This window comes from Pollicipes pollicipes, unplaced genomic scaffold, assembly GCF_011947565.3.
Source record: "Pollicipes pollicipes isolate AB1234 unplaced genomic scaffold, Ppol_2.1 Scaffold_6138;HRSCAF=7277_pilon_pilon_pilon, whole genome shotgun sequence".
In the NCBI taxonomy this organism is placed as follows: Eukaryota; Metazoa; Arthropoda; class Thecostraca; order Pollicipedomorpha; family Pollicipedidae; genus Pollicipes; species Pollicipes pollicipes.
In genome coordinates this window covers 24,921,611-24,941,063 of record NW_023596818.1, presented here as the reverse complement: position 1 = coordinate 24,941,063, position 19,453 = coordinate 24,921,611, and the positions used below count along the sequence as shown (strand labels likewise).

At 54.3% G+C, this 19,453-nt stretch overlaps 1 protein-coding gene across 1 annotated transcript; it reads left to right on the top strand.

Moving 5' to 3' along the window:
* Positions 1-403: 403 nt before the first annotated feature.
* On the top strand, positions 404-19,440 carry LOC119105858 (poly [ADP-ribose] polymerase 2). Its single transcript, XM_037229414.1, has 13 exons — positions 404-555; positions 3,693-3,802; positions 7,431-7,559; positions 7,817-8,170; positions 10,834-11,158; positions 11,566-11,713; positions 12,982-13,099; positions 14,636-14,774; positions 16,292-16,496; positions 16,800-17,024; positions 17,740-17,853; positions 18,283-18,392; positions 18,820-19,440. Exons 2-13 carry the CDS (start codon positions 3,715-3,717, stop codon positions 18,956-18,958), a joined length of 2,094 nt encoding a protein of 697 aa, XP_037085309.1. The 5' UTR covers positions 404-555; positions 3,693-3,714; the 3' UTR covers positions 18,959-19,440.
* Positions 19,441-19,453: the final 13 nt, after the last annotated feature.

The following is a 19,453-nucleotide window of genomic DNA, read 5'->3' as shown; positions in this document are numbered from 1 at the left end:
TGGTTAATGCGCTTTTTGAAGGTAAAGATGGTGACATGAGGTCACCAGTTTCAGTCCAGCCATTAAAATCGCATGCGCTCCATCTTCTGGTAAAGGTTCCAAACAGATCGGTTGAGCGGTCTCCGAGTTTGGACTTTGCTGTAGTACCCTTAAGTGGTTTATGCGGTTTTTTGAAGGTACAGATGGTGACCAGAAGGTCACCAGTCTCTACACGATCAGTAAAACCGCATACTAAATTTCTATTGGTGTGGGTTTGAAGAAAATCTGACCATTGGTTCCGTGGTTTGAACTTGACTATGGATGGCGGCGAAGTAGCACTGTCTTTCATACCCGCGTTATTTGTTCACGTTGACCAAGGTCAGCTGCGGCGCCGTCGGCTTCGCGTGCCCCGACACGACTCGAAATCGGCGGTGGTCGGGGCGGCGCAGCCGGCAGGACCGTTCTTGTTGAGCCGTACTGCGCATACCGGCCACTTGGAGCGGACCTCCGACAGCGAAGTGGTGCAGTCTTGTTTGCACTTTGAGCGTAGCGTGTCGCTGTGCTGCGTTGCATCGGGTAGGTATTTGGACCTGGACGTCGTCTTTCCCGGTACTCGATCCCGGATTGCAAGCACAGTCAGTGTTAAAAAGACCGCGCGATTTTTCCCCAAGGATATGTGAATGATACCATTTGAAGATGAATCTTTCTTAAAATCCTGTCGGTACATGCATGCTTTGTCCTCTGCGCAGCAATATGTTGGTATATATCATAATGACGCTTGTAGCATTCTGGTGGTACACATTGGACTTGTATGCAGTTGCTTGGACATGTAGATGGAAAATGGTGCAGCTGTTTTATGAGATGTTTCATTTTGTACCTATGTGCAGGCAGTTCTTGACATCACTGGTACCACTCCAGCATACTTGGAATGAGTTCTAAAAGTTGTAATTGCAACAAAACATGACTTAATGGGCCTAACCTTTGTGAGGTGTGACAAGGTGTGGTGTGAGGTGAGGTGCTAGATATGAGGGCATGACATGAGACAATATTTCAAGAAATGCACCATACTGAACATGTCCAGAGTAGCAGTTTCAGTGTCATTGAGAAATCAGTTTCAGCACATGTAGTCATGGGTGTAGGAACCAGGTGTGGCATATCCAAATTTGAGGTGGGGAAAAGGCTTCATGAAGGGCCCTGGAAACCAATGGACCTCTACATTTCAGAACAAGCATGCAGCCAAGGCCTTACCAAGGGGGGACACAGTTGACAAAAGGCTCCATGATAGAAATAAAGCCCTCCCCCAAATTCACTGAATATGGCCTATTCGTTAACAAGTGCATGCTTTGATATTTTTCATTTTTGCCTTGTTTAACTGGAATAGAACTCAAAAGCTATTTTAAGATCATTTCTGCCTGAATTTTATAGTCAACAAACTGAAAAAATTGTAAGCTTAAAATTACATCAAATGAAATAACTCAAAACTAATCTTTCCCTTTCTGGGTCTATGATTGGCCTTTCCTGATTGGAGATCAGTCATTTTGAGGCCTACAATTACTTGGGCATTTCTTATCTGGAAATAGGATTTTTCAGACCCGAGACAGGCCCATCATAAGTTGATGGCGAGGCAGGTGAGGTGGGAAGGGTACCAGGGGTGCACATATCTTCCTTTTGGTCCAGATGGGCCCTAAGGGCTCCTCAGGACTGATGGTCAAAGGCCCGACTAGGGGACCCAAAGGGCTGGCTGGAGGCTGTGTCAAGGGACCTTGGCCCGCAAATGTCCATCGGAGGGCCCCTTGCACCAATTGGGGCCACTGGAGGCACTGAGGACCTGCCAGTCTATCCGCGACCACGACTTCCGAACAATCTGCCCTGTGGTGGCCTATGGCCCACGTTCAAAACCGGGACCATCCTGGGGTTGCGATTGCCAGTCAGGGGACCCATTGGATTGGTCAAGGTCCCAGGGGCAATGAGGGGCCGATGTATTGATCAGGGGGCCACAGTGCATCTAACGGGCTCTATCGGCAAGGGCCCCAAGTTGGCCATGTTTTCGTTTCCTGAATAGGAACAGGAACGTGACCCCGAATGTCAGGGAGCCTGTTAAGTTGACCAGGCCCACTGATAATGAAAAGAGATAGGATAAATGATAATCAGAGGGTCTGTCATGAGGCAGTGAAAGGGCCCTGTGTCAGACACGGGCCCAGGTACGAACGTGGCCCCGGACCTCTACCCCATTTCGAGCAGAGACCCGATAAACCGAACCGAGTCATCTGTCAATTGTTCGACCCCTGTGTCTGTAAGCAATCCTTTAACGTCAATGCGGCCCCCTGCGTCGATCCGGGATCAACTGCTCCGGTCTGAGGGCTTTCCGCGTCACAGAGGGGACCGATACATGACGCATCCCTTGCGGCCTTCCTGATCGGCCAGGGGTCCCCGGCCACCCTGTCTCCAGAACGGTAGTCGGTAAGTACCCCAAGAGGCTGGATGAAACGAAAATCGTCTTCAACTCCTGACCGGGAAAGGCAGTAGGCCCCCTAGTGTTCTACTTACGTGAGTCCCTGACCACGAAAGGTGATGGGTCTCCTTAGTGTCCAATCCACTGGGCCCCCTCAATGAATGCATTCGTCGGCATGATGATGCAAATGAAGGTAGCTGGGCCCCCTGGAAATACAATAGGTGTTTTGACACCGAAAGCATGTGCCCACCTTGTGTGGTGTGCGAGCAGCAGCGGTGTTGAGGAGCACTGCGCGGAAATCTGTGACGGGTGCGGGCGAAAGGCGGTGACCGACGAGGCCGCGGTACGCACGCAACGGGCCCACATTGCTACTTGAGCACAGTCATATACCATAAACGTATGTTTGAAAATTTTTGAAACATGCACCACCGTATTCGCAATTTAACACAAGATACCCGTTTGTTTAGGTTTGTGTCGTTACAACGTCTCGTCTGATATGCATTAGTTTATAAAGATGAAAAAGTACAATTTTCGCGGAAATTGTGACATCGACCGGGTATGAGGGCGTCGATTATTCAACCGGAAACATTCAAATGATTACCAATCGCGAAATCTCGTTGGGACCAATCAACTGACTTTATCCGCGAAGCTCCTTCTTTATTAGTTTTGGAAATGGTTGAGGGTATGCGACACATCCTATCAGTCCGCGTTATGAAAAACGGCGAATCGGGACGAGGTTTAAGACATTCCTTAAAGCTTTAACCCTCCTTACCTGAATTCCAGTTAAACATGGTATTACTATGGGGTGGCACTTTATACAAGTTCCTATGATTTAAAATCCCCACCACTAAGGTAATATTCTAGTGATTTGACGATTTTAAACAGCGTTTAGTTTAAGGTGGGCTGGCTTGTCAGTGACCTCATTAGTTGGCACACACGTGCACAATGCGGACTTCTGAACAACTGCACAATCCCATGGACAAAACATACATTGAGAAAGCACTGTCAAGTGCAGAGAACACTAGAGCCGCATGTGTTCATCTGCAGATGTGTGATTAAACTAGCCTTATGTTTTGGTTACAAGGTGCCTCAACTGCTGCATGTTATGGTCTTGTTGGACTTGATTGATGTCTGCTTCCATCATTACTTCATATTTTCAGCAAAAGCAAATTTGATCGCCATTCTCCATTGGAGCATCTTGCCATGAGATGTAGTCACATCTTGGATTGGAATACACGCCTGTTTCATCATGTGCTTGCAGGTACCTGGAGCAGCCCTTCATCATGGCCATGCTATTCGAAGTGGAACACGGAAGGCAGTGGTATAGATATGATGACCCTGTGCAGCAGTGCTTCATGAAGGCCATTGAAGGTACCCAATTGGTGCGAAAGCTGTTAGCTTTCGTTTCATAATGCATGCAACATGATGTGATTTCAACGTGATGGAGATGGCAATGACCTAGGTTTTCTGCAAAGGAACTTTGTGGCATGCTGAGCCCTTATATGGGCACATGCCACCTGTATATTGTTGCTGGTAGGCCATGACAAAGTGTTCAAATGCCATTTTAATGGGTATCTTCTGGCGCACCACATCGGAGGTAAAAGTTAAATTCCAAACTGGTATTGGTATGCCCCTTAGAATTATGAGAACATTTGATCATCGTGTGAGAGTATTCCTGACTGCGTTTTGTGTCAAGGAATTTCAATGTTAAAAGATCGCCGGGAGGTCTGAAAGTTTTGCTCCCAAGGCTGTATTAAACAACAAACAATTTAAAATAGACTCGTGGCTCCGGGCCTGAGGGAACGGGGGGAAGGGGGGGGGGGGGGCGCCGCATTCCGGTCGGTGACGCGCATGGGGACTCCAAAGATGTCGGAGCGCTGGATCCCGTCTCGCTCGCTCGCTGTCCAGCACGTACGATAGAGGGTGATGGGCCGGAAGAGCAGTATCTCCCGCTTCGGCACTTCCCCAGGCACGATCGCCCCGAGCTCGAGCAGGTCGCGGAAGCCGCCTTGGGCTGCTGCTGGTCGAGGAGGGCGTTTGACCAGACGATCTTGCCGTTGCGGAGTTCAGCCGGGTGCTGGGATGTGACGTTGCCGAAGGGCTCCGGCTTCTTCCGGTTGACTAAGTCTCAGCGTTTTGCGAGACGCCTGCACAGTTGGACGTGTGGTCCCGATGACAAACCCATGGAAACCCAAAATGCCTTCGCGACCACCAGCTCCAGCACATGGTGGCCAGGTGCAGCACGTCCTGGTCCAATTGCTGCGCGAACAGAAGTCTCGCCCCAACTACTATTCGGCACTGTATCAAAGGCAGTATCGGAGGCAGTGTCGAAGCGGAGCGCCCTGCGGTGGTCGGTGATGTCAAGTCCTCGAGAGCTTCCTTCACCGCTGTCGCTGCGGCGAGTCGTGTGCCGATGGGTAGATTCAGCACCGCGAGAAGCTTGGCGACGCGGTCCACGGCACCAGCACCGGAGGGCGGTCGACACGTGAGCCTTCCACGTTCTCGACAATCTTGCCGTCTCAATGAACCGTCACCGGGAAGTCGAAGGAGAAGGTCATCTTGGTGCCTCTTGCCGACGTCACGCGAAAATTCATCGGTGCCTTTCGAAACGCCCGCCGGTTGGGGGTGAGTTCGGCCGGTCGCACGGGCAAAGCTATGCGTCGTGGCGCGACGTGAACTGCCCCTCTGTTGGAAGGTTTCGTCCGCTTTATCACCGCGCACAGCTCTGCGTCAAAGAGCCTTTTGTTTTTCGGCGGGGAAGCGCCCGCCGAAATCTCCGGCACAGCCTGGTGGCCATCATCCGTAGCGCGACGCTTGGGAATGGTCGGGGTGAACAAGCACGTTGGCTCCGACTCATCGTCGGTGCGGCAACGGCTGCTCGAACTCCAGCTGGACGCGAGTTCAGTGGTGTCTCGCCAGCCAGCATGAGCCACTCGTGCTCATGTTGCTGGCGCCGCTCATCATCGTGTTTTCGCCGCGCCGTTTTCGTTCCAACCGCGCAACGAGCAGGGGGCCTTTGCGTCCTTTTGCACGCTGAACGGAGAGGAATGCACGGTCATCCTCAATGTTAGTCATCCTGAGGGCGTAGACAAGAGCGACGTCGAACAGGGCCCCCAACGTTCCTCAGAACGTCTCTTCGACTACAGCCTGCTCATCCGAAGGTCTCTCGCTGCTCCTCTTTAGGCACGTCCACTTGTTGAAGAGCCTCAGCACCTTTGTGGTATCATCTGTCCGTTCTGCGTCGTAATGTTTGCCGCAGCCTAGGAGGCGTCATCCCCCCCCCCCCGCCGGAATATCTCCGTCACCGCCTCATTGCTCTTGTTGCGCAGGATGGAGTTCGAGTGCCCTGGGATTTGTCCGCAGCCGGCGATGGTCCGCTTCGACAGTTCCAAGCAGTGACATGATGGTCCGGAATCTTATTGAAGCTGTCATCGCTTTCACGGAGGACGGCTGCGTGTTAGAGGTCGCAGCTTAGTTTACGTTGCCACTGTCCCGAAATAATTCACCGTGAACGGTGCGGGTTCTCCCCTCCCAGAGGAAAATGCCGACGGTGGAAATGCGAAAGGTTTGTTATCACCGTTAAAGATGCCAAAGATAGGATTTAAGCCCAACTTGCAGATGGTGAACGATGGGGGGGGGGGGGGGGGAGACACGTGTCCGTGAATCGAACGCGGCGCACGAGGCCGTGATGGCGCATTAACCGTCTCAGCGCGAGTACTGACCGGCCACCTGGCAGCGCCCGGAGAAAGGCGCCGTGACACGAGTTGACTGGGACACGCGCGGCGGCGGGTCGGAGCTGGATGTCGGCCTTAGATGTCGCGGCATTGGCAGGCGAGAGCTAGGGCTGGGCATGCAAGCCCAGAAGACGAGAGTTCAGGCTGGGGCGTGCAAGTTCGGAAGACGAGAGCTGAGGCTGGGGCACGCAAGTTTGGAAGACGAGAGATGAGACTGGGGCATGCGAGCTCGGAAGATGGGGGCTGACGGTGGGGCATGCAAGTGTGGAAGAAGAGAGCTGAGGCTGGGGCATGGAAGTTTGGAAGACGAGAGCTGAGCCTGGAGCATGCAAGCTCGGAAGACGAGAGGTGAGGCTGGGGCGTGCAAGCTCGGAAGACGAGAGCTGAGGCTGGGGCATGCGAGCTCGGAAAACAAGAGATGAGGCTGGGTCACGCGAGCTCGGAAGACGAGAGCTGAGGCTGGGTCATGCGAGCTCGGAAGGCGAGAGCTGAGGCTGGGGCATGCGAGCTCGGAAGACGAGAGCTGAGGCCGGGTCATGCGAGCTCGGAAGACGAGAGCTGAGGCTGGGTCATGCGAGCTCGGAAGACGAGAGCTGAGGCTGGGGCATGCGAGGTCGGAAGACGAGATGCTGGGGTATGCAAGCTCGGAAGATGTGAGTTGAGGCTGGGTCACGCGAGCTCGGAAGATGAGAGCTGAGGCTGGGGCATGCAAGCTCAGAAGACGAGAGCTGAGGCTGGGGCATGCAAGCTCAGAAGACGAGAGCTGAGGCTGGGTCATGCAAGTTCGGAAGACGAATTCTGTCCGTAACTGAAGCCTTAGGTTCGAAGTTAACATCTATGTCTACTATTTGGCTGGCTCCTGACAGAAATAATACAATGAATTCCCATTTGCTTGCTGTATATGTAACGAGGAATTTAAACAATGCAGCTTATCATGTTGCAGCCGATCGTGAAAAGACTGGATTGACGAAATGTTCATCGGTACCGAATCCCGCCGTTCGCGCCGTGACCGCTCAAATATGATGCTTTCCAAAGGAAGTTACATTCGGGTCTAGTATGGCCAACTTAAGCTGTGGGGGGCGTCCAGATGAAAATGTGCAGCTTTAAGAATAAGTGCAACCCAAGTGCTCACATATTTCAGTTGCCTCAGATCCAGGGTTTGAACGATGTAAAGGTTTGATTTTTCAGGCATGCTTACGTGCATCCGTCTCTAAACGTAAGGTAAGCTTAAAACGCACTGATGTTGACAACAGATGATTTTGCAGACGGTGAGGACAAGGTAGAGCTAAAGTCGGACTCTGCGGACCTGACCATCGACCTTGTGAACATGACGCAGGCCAGCTCAGCTGCCAAGCGAGCGGCCAGGATCCGCTGTGTGAAGAATGCCGGTTCAGGTTTGTACACGCGTCCTGGAGGCGCAGCGGGGTGTAATCAGAACGTTTTCATGACTGTGCTTATGAGGTACTGGGGTGGGATAAAGATCGTGGGACTCGTCTGGTTTCACATACGGTCACCTGATAATGATTTTGGCATTACTTGACATTTTCAGACCGCAAAAAATATTGTGATCGATCCACGGGCTTGTTGAAGACGCTGCTCACTCTGGGCGTTTCGGTGCATGGGACTCTTCTACGACGGTTTATGTTTCCAGACAGCTACAGTTGGAGTGGAAAAGAAAAGAGGACCGAAAAGTACTTGCCTATGTCACACGTGCAGGCACTAGAGGAAGCTTTTGCCAAGAAAAGGGCGAAGGTCTCTCGCACGCCCGTGACATTTGATCTAAAGAACATGAAGATGAAGAAGAAAGGTTGTGACGACATCGACTTACAACGGGTGAGCTGCGAGGGAAAGCCGTACGACGCCAAGCACAAACCCGTCTCTGGACTCAAGCCTGCCGCCTCAGCTAATGGCGGCAACACCACACCCGCCGGCAAAGACGATGGCTCGGCGAAGAAGGACTCTGCGCCGGCCGCGAAGGGGAAAAGGAAGGTGGACGCGGACAGCGGTAAGCACCCTACATTGCGGCTCTAATTGTCTTGGTTTAGATCGCTCTTCCGCAGGTTAGGCATCGGCCCCGCGGCGCACGGGCGGCCATTGTGACGTGTGCTCGTGTTCGTGGTACGCCACGGCAGTCGGGCCACCGTCAGCTGTGTCCTCGGGCGCAGAGGTGCCCGTGCGGCGCCGTGCGGGGCCGGAAGACAGCCCCTGGTGACCGCCGTGCAGCCGCAAAGCTGGCCTGATCGCGCTCGAAATCGCCGCTTGTACAAAGTCAAGTCGATTTTATTTAACTCAAGTTTCCTATGCAAAGATAAACGACGCGTTCGATAACGCCGCTGGTATATGCCTTCAACATGATCTTGCCAGTGAAAACTGTTTCCGAAGTCAACCGATGACGGACTTCAGAAGGACCTCGAAGCTGCGACGCATGTTACCTACGTTGGTGTAGCTGTGTGTTCAGGGACAGCGATCGCATTATGCGAACAAGCATGTCACTTGATTGCGGGATTCGTCGACTCATGGCGGTCACCGCAGGAACGATTGCGTCTGAAGTTTGAGTGCGTTTTATACAATGCAGATTGGTAGAGTAACTTAGCCCTTGCGACAAAAAAAGTCAGTTAAAAGTGAAGGAGAGGTGGAGAACTACAACAATTCTCATCTAATTCCGCGCATATGTTTTTGCGCTCAAGACAACCCAGTATGCCTAAATTATTGGTCAGCTGCACCGAAAAAGCTTGGGCACTTATAGGGCACTTACATGCGCCCACTCTATATATGTTTGCATGCTGGTGTCCTGCTGCGGGCGTCACGTGGACCCGGCGTGACGTCATCCGGATGTGGCGAGTGTCTAATCGCGGGACGGGAGGGTCATGACTAACAGGACAGGGGGCGCGCGGGTGACGAGGGGAACAGAGGCTCTATGCATCGGTGGACCGCGCCAGGTCAGTGGGTGGGTGCCGCCAGGTAGTGGGTGGATGTCGTCAGGTCAGTGGGTGGGTATCGCCAGGTAGTGGGTGGGTGTCGCCAGGTCAGTGGGTGGGCGTCGCCAGGTCAGTGGGTGGATGTCGTCAGGTCAGTGAGTGGGTATCGCCAGGTAGTGGATGGGTGTCGCCAGGTCAGTGGGCGGGTATCGCCAGGTCAGTGGCACGAAAAGTTCAGAAAGTGGTGCACTTTTATAGCGGGGCCTCGTGTGTGCGTGGATCGTGTTGATCGACTATGATGGTGATTATAGTCGCTGATCAAGGTGCTTGTGTAAGTTGTGCGATACTTAAATTCTGGGGATCGTGTTGAAAAGAGGGCTTGTCTAGTGAAGTGAACAAAATGAACGTGTCCCGACTGCAGTGGACAGTTAAATAACGTTTCTGGGCACGGAAAAGTCGTGCAAAGTCTGTGGAAGACTTAAAGTGAACATGGGACACCTTGCTGGTCCGAGCGTGACATGCAGCATGCCACATGTGATGTTACATGAATTATGATGGCGTGCTGTGACGTATTGGTATGTTACTGGCGGCCATTATATATGTGCTTAATACTGCGGAATTCCATCAAAATGCAACTGTTTTGCACACATTGAGGACTGATGTATGCACGTTAATTTCACCGCGCAAGGGTCGAGTTGCCCAGTTGTAACAAATAATTATTGGGTGCAGCAAGTTTCTTTTTTCCATCTTATGTGCGTGCATGCAGAGGCGACCGTGAAAACCCCTGGGATCAACGACAGGTTGTGAAGGTAAAGATATTGATTTTTTATAGGTGTAGGTCGGAAATGATGTTTTTTTCTACGACGATGTGACCTGTTCAAAATCAAATGAAGTTAATGTATACATCCGTTGATCTCGATTGACTCTCCGATGTTGTATCACATGTGAGGTAATTTGGGGTGCTTCTGAGTTTCAAGTGTAATTGATAGTGTGCCGTACTGCCCCCCCCCCCCCCCCCCCAAAGCCCATTAACGCACTTAAATACCACTTCATTTATAAGGTTTCATGTCATTCAGATTTGCTATCGTCTAGGCCGATCTAGGTTGATCAAGCAGCGGAAGTGCTTCCGGGGTACCTTTGGGTTTATAACGCATTATAATACTCGAATTGTCATCCAATGTATCCTCTTGCTCTTATCGTGTTTGGCAAGGTTTTGCCTGTAGCTGTTCAAACATCAAGTGTCCAGTTTCCCCAAAACTGGGGTCATAACTTTGATCTGGAAGGCATTCGATTTTGGCAATAAACTCGGCAGCCCTTGATACGTGTCTTTAACCCTGGCCAAAACCAGCCAAGGGCGTTATGCCTCTTAGCTTGTTTCACCTACTTAATTGCTTTTTCCTGGTTTCCTGTAACCTGTGCGCCGTAATTGGCTGCACACGCCGACTCGGCGCATAGAACATCTTCAATCTACGTAAAATGTATGATTTGGTCACTCTATTTCATTATTTTTGGGGCGACCAGACCGCTGTCCCCCGCAGCTGTTGCCATGCGGGGTCTGAGGGTGGCCTGTGCTGACCGCTGTCCCCCGCAGGCACCACAGTGCGGGGCCTGGGGGTTGCCTGTGCTGACCGCTGTCCCCCGCAGGCACCACAGTGCGGGGTCTGGGGGTGGCCTGTGCTGACCGCTGTCCCCCGCAGGCACCACAGTGCGGGGTCTGGGGGTGGCCCGTGCTGACCGCTGTCCCCCGCAGATGCGGCCGCCTCTTCGGCCGGTGACTCCGGCTCCGAAATGAAGACGGTCCTCCTCAAGGGGCGCGCCCCGGTGGACAGCCAGTGCCCGGTAGCGGCGCGCTTCCATGTCTACTGCGAGGGTGATGATATCTGGGACTGCATGCTCAACCAGACCAACATCCAGAGCAACAACAACAAGTACTACCTCATCCAGCTGCTGGAAAGCGACGACGGCCATAGCTTCTCCGTGTGGATGCGCTGGGGGCGAGTGGGCTACGGGGGACAAAACAGCCTGACCGAAGCCCATGGCAACTTGGATTCTGCGAAAAGCGTCTTCACTTGGAAGTGAGTACGACTAATGTAGTAAGTGCTGGCCGGAATTTTGCCCTTTGCCGTTGCACGGAAAGAAGCAAATCAAAAGACCTCGATTTCCACCCAGCTTTTGGCTGGTGGCGGAGCCACTGAAGCTTACAAGGACGTGCTGGCGGAAGTATGGGGCGCATACCACCGTTAAAAGACCTGAGGTTTCTTCACCTTCTAGGGTTTCGCGCCTGCCGCTGCAGACGGTGTAAGGAATCGCTACCCCATGGACCCCGGTGGAATGTGTCGCAAAATAACCCAGCCATTTTAACAACAAAAACGTCACAAATACTTAACTTCGTACGGCCATCATGAGCTTCATTCTGACGTGTATGAATGTTTGCCACCTTGTCATTGCACATGTAAAGATTTACGTTGATGTGTCGGTGTAGGTTTCAGGAGAAGACAAGAAACGCATGGTGCAACAGACATGCTTTCAAAAAGGTACCCGGGAAATATGACTTGCTGAAGATGGACTATGGCGAGGATGAGCCCGACGCCAAGAAGATTAGAACAGAGGCCGCGAAAGCGAAGAAGGAGGTAATTCTAAGAGATGCTGCGTCACATTTTGAATTTGGTCTGTGTGCTGTGCTATTTTGGGACAAGAATTACATCAGTTCACATGGATAACATCAAAGTGCATGGTGCTTTGTGGACCTGAGTCAAGTGCTTAATCTTAAGTGGGACTCCCTTTATTCTTGTGATTATTGCAAATGGACGTAGTGAGTGGACAAATCGCCATGTATTTGTGGCAGCGTTTTGACGGAAGAACATTTAGTTAGGTTGATCATGAAGTAAGTTGCAGTTTTTTCCTCGATATCGTTTAAAGGTTCGAAAAGGTTTGACAACAAGATAGCAGCCGATGATCTGCTATCCATTACACGTCGATAATTTTGAGACTTACATCAAGTTTTACTAGAGAAAATGGATATTCGCACGTAGAGGTGTAGTTACTTGTTCAGTTTTGAAGAGCTCCAACCCTTCAACAACTTTGTAAAGGAAGTAGGTCAAATGCTATAAAAAACCTATTTTGGGGCGTATTTTGAGGCTAGGTCCAGATATTTATCTCTGCTCAGCCCCCACCCCCACCCTACCCACTCACACTTAGTTTGCGAATATATATCCGTGGTAGTTTGACGAATTGATGTGCGCTTTATTTCTATCATCAAAAATGTTTTTGTTGCTTTTTTTGGAAGATTCACGACTTACGATTTTGGTTGCATTGGTATGATATGTGCCTTGCGGATATTTCTGACCGTGGTATCACTTTCAAGTGAGAAACAAACGAATATTTGGTGAAATTGCATCTCGGATGGCTTGTCCTAACGCTGCAGCAATGCTGCGAAGTGTTGCCCTTAAAGGGAGCCCTTTTGCGACGAATACTATACAATGATTCGGTCAGGGTTGGTTGTGTTTTTGGTCCGCAGCGTCGCGGCCAAGGGCGAAACGTGTAAGTTTTGATATATTTTTGAATTTACTATGGTTCGAGACGGTCTCTTTGAAGACGGAATCGTTTGCCTTTTTAGAAAAAAAACTTGAAGCTAAAACACGTTTGGTGGGCCCGATCCTTACAAAGGGGACAGCACTATTTCCATCCGGTCGGTGATATCACCCGCATCTTGTCTGGCAGCGGCCATTTGTTGGTTCATATTGACAGGACATTGTAGCGGTCACACGAAAAATCGCGGCTACAAACAAGCTTGAGAATGTTTGGTAGCGATGGCGCATTCACAGTTATGAGTTTCTGTGGTGTTCAGAGTTGCAGAGCTGTTGTCGCTACCTCACGTGGTGATGACCTTGCATTCCAGATTGAACCCTGCAAGCTTGAAAAGCGTGTACAAGACCTGATCGAGTTGATATGCAATGTTAAAGTAATGGAGGACGCTGTCGTGGAGATGCAGTATGATGCCAAGAAAGCACCCTTGGGTATGTAAACATCGACGTCTTTGAATGCCAACCTGTTGTCAGTGATTCGAAGGAATCTATCACGTGACCACATGAGGTGGAGAATTTTTCGGCCAGGGCCCTAACGGAGTGGCATCACACCGGTATTTGTTCACCGAAAAAGCCCGCGTCGCGTGGATCAGTTCCATTTCAGTTCAAATGTCCATGTTCACGCGACACATTGACTGATGCAGTGCCCGCGTCACACATTGAACCTGACACATTGGCCGGTGGGGTACCGGTGCGGGGCCCGCGGCGCACATTAAACGTAAGACATTGACCGGTGGGGGGCTGGTGTGGTGCCGGTGCGGTGGCCGCGTCACACATTGAACCTGACATGGGCTGGTGTGGTGCCGGTGCGGTGCCTGCGTCACACATTGAACCTGACATGGGCTGGTGTGGTGCCGGTGCGGGGCCCGTGGCGCACATTAAACGTAAGACATTGACCGGTGTGGGGCTGGTGTGGTGCCGGTGCGGTGGCCGCGTCACACATTGAACCTGACATGGGCTGGTGTGGTGCCGGTGCGGGGCCCGCGGCGCACATTAAACGTAAGACATTGACCGGTGGGGGGGGGGGGGGGGGGGGCTGGTGTGGTGCCGGTGCGGTGGCCGCGTCACACATTGAACCTGACATGGGCTGGTGTGGTGCCGGTGCGGTGGCCGCGTCACACATTGAGCCTGACATGGGCTGGTGTGGTGCCGGTACGGGGCCCGTGGCGCACATTAAATGTAGCGCATTGACCGGTGTGGGGCTGGTGTGGTGTCCGTGGCGCAGTGGTCGCCGCTAGCCTGACCAGAAGCCAGTGACGCGGCCGGCGTTCCCGTGTGTGACAGTACCTGATGGGCTGACGTGCGTGGGGGGGGGGGGAGGGGGGGGGGACTCCGCTGCAGCCGTTGTGATGATGGATGCAAACGCGGGCGTACGTAAGGCAACAGTTGTGGCTAAAGTAAGGACGAGACGGGAGATATGTGGCCGGAACAGGTATATCCGTAGTGCCGGGGACGTGGTTAGTTCGCAAAGTAAATGACTCAGGTCTGCGGGCCGTTCATTCACAAGCCAAGATGCACAACATTCGTTTGGTAGGGTCCGTGGTTGTAAGAAAGGATTGATGGTGAAAACGTCGGTGATGATTACAAATGTGATGATTGCCGTTGCAAGGTTCAATAGCTCTCATTTTTTAAAGCGTTTGTTTCCCTATCTTTTTCTGTTTTTTTTTTGTATTTGTGAGAGCGCTGTCGAAGCTAAACCGGGTGTGTTGCTTGAGCCCTGATCTCACCGTCCGATGGCTGAGTTGCTGGTCGACAACATTTTGCGCTGGTCCGTGAATGTATGCAGAATTCGTGCAAGTTGATCGTTTCCTGGTCGTTTTTCAGCGGGAGACCGGGCTGCGGGACTGTTTCGCTGATCGCTTGACTATTGCACGACGCTTGCTACCACGCTACGGCCTCGGGCGGTGTTGTCCGTTCGTGCTGCCACGCTCATTCGCGCCTGATGCCCGTCGTCTGCGCGGCTGCCAGGCAAGCTGACCGAGGATCAGATCAAGGCCGGCTACGAGGCGCTGAAGCGGATTGACGAGCTCATCAGCGCCAAGAAGACAGGCGCCGAGCTGGAGAAGGCGTGCAGTGCCTTCTATACCCGCATCCCGCACAACTTCGGGTCAGTCACGCGCCCAGCATGTGTGGGACCTGTCTCTCTGCCATCTACGGTCATTGAGAGTTTTGTGAAGATTTCCAACGGTCTGGGTGGCAGGCTCGTGTTTGTTTTACGTCGACGTCAGTGGGCAATACTCCATGACGGCGCTGTTGTGCCGGCATGGTACAGTGCTGCGAGCTGCCGTCGGAACCGTACGCGAGCACCTGGGCCGTTGTCCCGCGCCGGAGTCTTTGGTACCGGTCCGTGTCGCGAGCCTCCGCCCCCGGTCCGGCGCGGGGTCCGGGGCGGGCTCGACACCCGGCGCGCTCTCCGTTGTGATCGCGTTGCCGGGCAGCGACCGCACCCGCTCGATATACTAGTGGGCGTTCTGCTAACGGTCCTGGGCCCTGCATGGACTGTCACCGCTACTTATGAATTGCTAACGGCCAAAATAGGGCACGGTCGGCCAAGAGAAAATTCTTCAACGAATAATTATCTCCCCGATAATAATCCGTGAAGATTCTCCATTTACACTCGGCCGGTCCGGAAATTATCCCCCAGATTAGTCTCTCTTGCGCCATCCACAGCCAACGGTCATAACGATGCATAGCGAAAACAGGTTCTCCGCCTTGACCATGCTTTGGAAATTCTCCGCGATTTTTCCTCGCTACGAAAAATGATCGGACAATTTTCCGTGACGGCAGTGCCGGACGCCATCCCGGAGAATTTTCCAACATTCCGGAGAATTTTGCGAGATTATCTGCCGGCCGAACTCGCCAAAAGATACACGTTTCGGCACTGAGCACGTGGACGGGTTCTAGAACTATGTATGCCTTAATGGTGTTTGGCAATGAGCGCAAATAACCAGTACAGTTGACGCGCACCTAAAACTCAATAACGAAGTATTGTCGGGCGCCTGGTGACTGGAGCCCCCCCCCCCCCCCTCCCCTCACGCGAGAGCAGCCTCTTGTGTACATTGCTATGGGGGCTCGGACACATAGGATACGTTAAACAGGTATCGTTGGGCGTCCGCTCATGAGCAGCCCGGGACACGTGACGTGGGATCTGCGCCCCGGCGGCCACTGCTCGGAGCATGTGATGTCGGCAATGGGCAGCGTGGTTCGCTCTGGACACTGCATGAGGTATCTCGGCAGTACATGCTGCTCGCGGGACGCAATCTCGACGCTCGGGAGGAAGCCGACTGCCTGCAGCACGCCACGTGGGATCCTGGCAACCATGCTGCTGTGAACTTTGGATGCCGAGCACTGTCAGCTTATTTCCTCACGATTTCTTCACGTGTCAACCCTGCTGCGTATGCAGCTCTAGACGCGTTACGGTGTACGATCTTGACAGTGTAAGCTGTGGCGGGCCCGTGTGCGGCTGTGTGTGGACGGCGTGGGCCGCCGCGGGTCGGTACCGCTGTCGCGTGAGCTGGTCGGCGTGAGCTGTGGCGGGCCCGTGTGCGGCTGTGTGTGGGCGGTGTGGGCCGCCGCGGGTCGGTACCGCTGTCGCCTGAGCCGGTCGGGTGCGGCCGCCGTCAGGATGCGTCCGCCGACGCTGATCCGCACGGCGGAAGAGGTGCGACTGAAGCTGGACCTGCTTGAGGCGCTGGGAGACATCCAGCTGGCGCTGAAGCTGATGAGCGAAGAGGAAGAGAGCGGCACGCGCAGCCATCCGGCCGACAACCACTACCGCGCGCTCGACTGCGAGATCACCCACCTGGCGCCCAGCCACCCGCACCGCAAGGTGTGTCCATTGTGGTGCAGCACACACACAGCAGGGCGTGTCCCGTATGATACACCAACCGCACCGCAAGGTGTTTCCCGCATAGTACACCATCCGCACCACAAGGTCTGTTCCTTATGGTATACCATACGCACAACCAGGCATGTCCCGCGTGATACACCACCCGCACCACGAAGTGTCCCATATGGTACACCACCCACATCACAAGGCGTGTCCCGTATAGTACGCGTGACCCGTCTGATAGGGGGAGGAGCCGACGCGCGGGGCGCGCAGCCGGCCTGACCCTCGTGACCCGTCCCGCAGCTGATCAGCAAGTACTTGGCCACCACGCACGGCGCGACGCACTGCCACTACAAGCTGAAGTTACTGGACGTGTACGCGGTGAACAAGCCGTCGGAGGGGCCGCGCTTCCGCGACGTGGGCCATCGCATGCTGCTCTGGCACGGCAGCCGCATGTCCAACTGGGCCGGCATCCTGGGCGCCGGCCTCAAGATCGCGCCGCCCGAGGCGCCCTCCACCGGCTACATGGTGAGCGCGGCGGTCGGCGTCAGCGAGCGCGGTGCCGCCGGCCCGCCTGCCGGCGAGCACAGCGGCGGCGCGCGCGGACTGAGCCTGACCGCCGCTGCCGGGTGTAGTGTAGCGTGTTCGGGACAGCAGCCGAGCGATGGGGCCTGCGTCATGACGGTGTGGCGCCGCCCACGTTACCGGCGCTCACGGTCGCCCACATTACCGGCGCTCGAGGTGTGGCACTGCCCGCGCCGGCGCCCACGGTCGCCCACATTACCGGCGCTCACGGTCGCCCGTATTGCCCACGCTCACGGACGCCCACATTACCGGCGCTCACAGTCGCCCATATTGCCGGCGCTCACGGTCGCCCACATTACCGGCGCTTCGCCCACATTACCGGCGCTCACGGCCGCCCACATTACCGGCGCTCACGGTCGCCCACATTACCGGCGCTTAAGGTGTGGCACCGCCGACGCCGGCACTCACGGTCGCCCATATTACGGTCGCTCACGGTCGCCCATATTACCGACGCTCACCGTGACCCATATTACTGACGCTCACGGTCGCCCACATTGCCGGCGCTCACGGTGGCCCACATTACCAGCGCTCAAGGTGTTCTCGTTCAGCGGTGTGTGACAATAGTGATGTCACTGGCAATGACCCTGTATCTGTCGGCCAGCCGGCGGTGTTGAATGGTCTTCGCGGCGAATTCACTTCGCGTACCATTCGTCCTCAGTTCGGAAAGGGTATTTACTTCGCGGACATGGCTAGCAAGTCGGCAAACTACTGCCGAACGACGCGTCAAAACAATCGTGGCATTCTTCTCCTCAGTGAGGTCTCCTTGGGCAAGGTAAGAGATCTGGTGTCTCTGGTTTTTGCAGCGGCGTGAACACTTATGTGGCGAGTGCTACGCACGCTGGTCTCGCGGGTTACAACTGGTTAGTCTCTCGCTTGTCCGGTGCCGTGCGGGACATTGCACGATCCGCGTGAAAAGGGCGACGCAATTTCTGCCCCAGAGGGCCAGAGGGCAGAGGGCAGGAACTCCTGGCCGTCAAATGCGAGCCCGGCCGTACGGCGAGCCCTCGGGACCAGCGGTGTGGCGCAGAGGGCTCAGTGTCGGCCCCTGGTGTCGAACTACTGCGGCGACGTCATGCAGCGTCGCACTCCCCGTGTAGTGAAGAGCGCAGTGCGGCGAGTGTGGTCCGTGTGTAGTGTAGTGAAGAGTGTAGCGCGGCGAGTGTGGGGCGCTCAGCTCGTGACGTCGTGCTGTCGTCGCCAGTGTAACGAGAAAGTGCAGGCGGACTACAGAGGCGACAAGCTGCCGGCCGGCAAGCACTCTGTCAAGGGACTGGGGACGGAAGCGCCTGCGCCCAAAACATTCGTCACAATGTGAGTGGGGCATGCCCACCCTCGACCTTCCTTCCTTGTTGCGGCTGAACCACGTCTTACTCCGTGGGGGACCCCTTGCTGGGCGGCGCTGCCTTCTCGTCCAACAGCAGTACACGTCGGCGAAAATGACATTTGTTGTGATTGTTTTTAGGTGATCCTCTTGTGCTCGTCAGTTTTATTCCCTTGTCCCCTAAAATCAGCGAACTGGGGTTACTATTTCCTGTATCGCCATCCCTGTGGCATATGCAGTTTTGGTCCTTTTTGCTTAAGGGGGGGGGGGGGATACCGACGTAACTATGCTGTCGTCGTTGAGCCTTGGCTTTTTGCTGGGGGGGGGGGGGGGGGGGGGGGGCACAGACGCAGCTCAGTGCTCTGATCGTTCCGAGCCTTGGCTTTCTCCATGAGGACCGACCCCGTGTTACCGCAGGGAGGACGGGGTGGTGGTGCCGATTGGACCGGCGCGGCCGGTGCCCGGCAACAACTGCCTGCAGTACAACGAGTACATCGTGTACAACGTGGCGCAGGTGCGCATGCGGTACGTTCTGCTGGTACAGTTCGAATATTAGCGAGCGGGCGGCCTGCGCCGCGCGCCACACACCGCTCGCCCCAGCATTGTGCCGCGGCACGCGCAGCGGCGCGGAGATCAGGGCTGGCAGCGGACTGACGTCTCGCCTTTAACGCACCGTAGTGGCAGTGTTGTGCAGTGCGGGTGGCGCAGGGAAGCGGGCCACGCTTAGCTGTGGAATTGCGGTGTTTTCACGCTTGAATCAACTGTAGCACTGTTGTGATAGGAGGCGTATTGTTTGCATTTCGTGCATTTTGCTCCTAGTGATTTTGATCGCTATTGTCCCGGTCATTCGGCGCCGGCTGGGCCGACCTGGTGAAGAAGTGTAACGTGTCTGATCGTGGTTACCATCATATGAGTATTGTCCCGTCACAAAGCCCATGATGAACACATTCTGCTCTATCCAACTCTGCTCGCGTGCGGCCTGATAGACGTGTTTGGTAGACGCCTTAATAGACGCGTCGATTAGACGCCTTGGCTCTATCTTGTCTTGTTA

Coding starts and splice junctions, on each gene's coding strand:
- LOC119105858 (XM_037229414.1), top strand. CDS start 3,715: ATGGCCATGCTATTCGAAGTGGAACACGGAAGGCAGTGGTATAGATAT. Junction 3,803..7,430: donor CTTCATGAAGGCCATTGAAG/GTACCCAATTGG, acceptor ATGATTTTGCAG/ACGGTGAGGACAAGGTAGAG. Junction 11,159..11,565: donor AAAAGCGTCTTCACTTGGAA/GTGAGTACGACT, acceptor GTGTCGGTGTAG/GTTTCAGGAGAAGACAAGAA.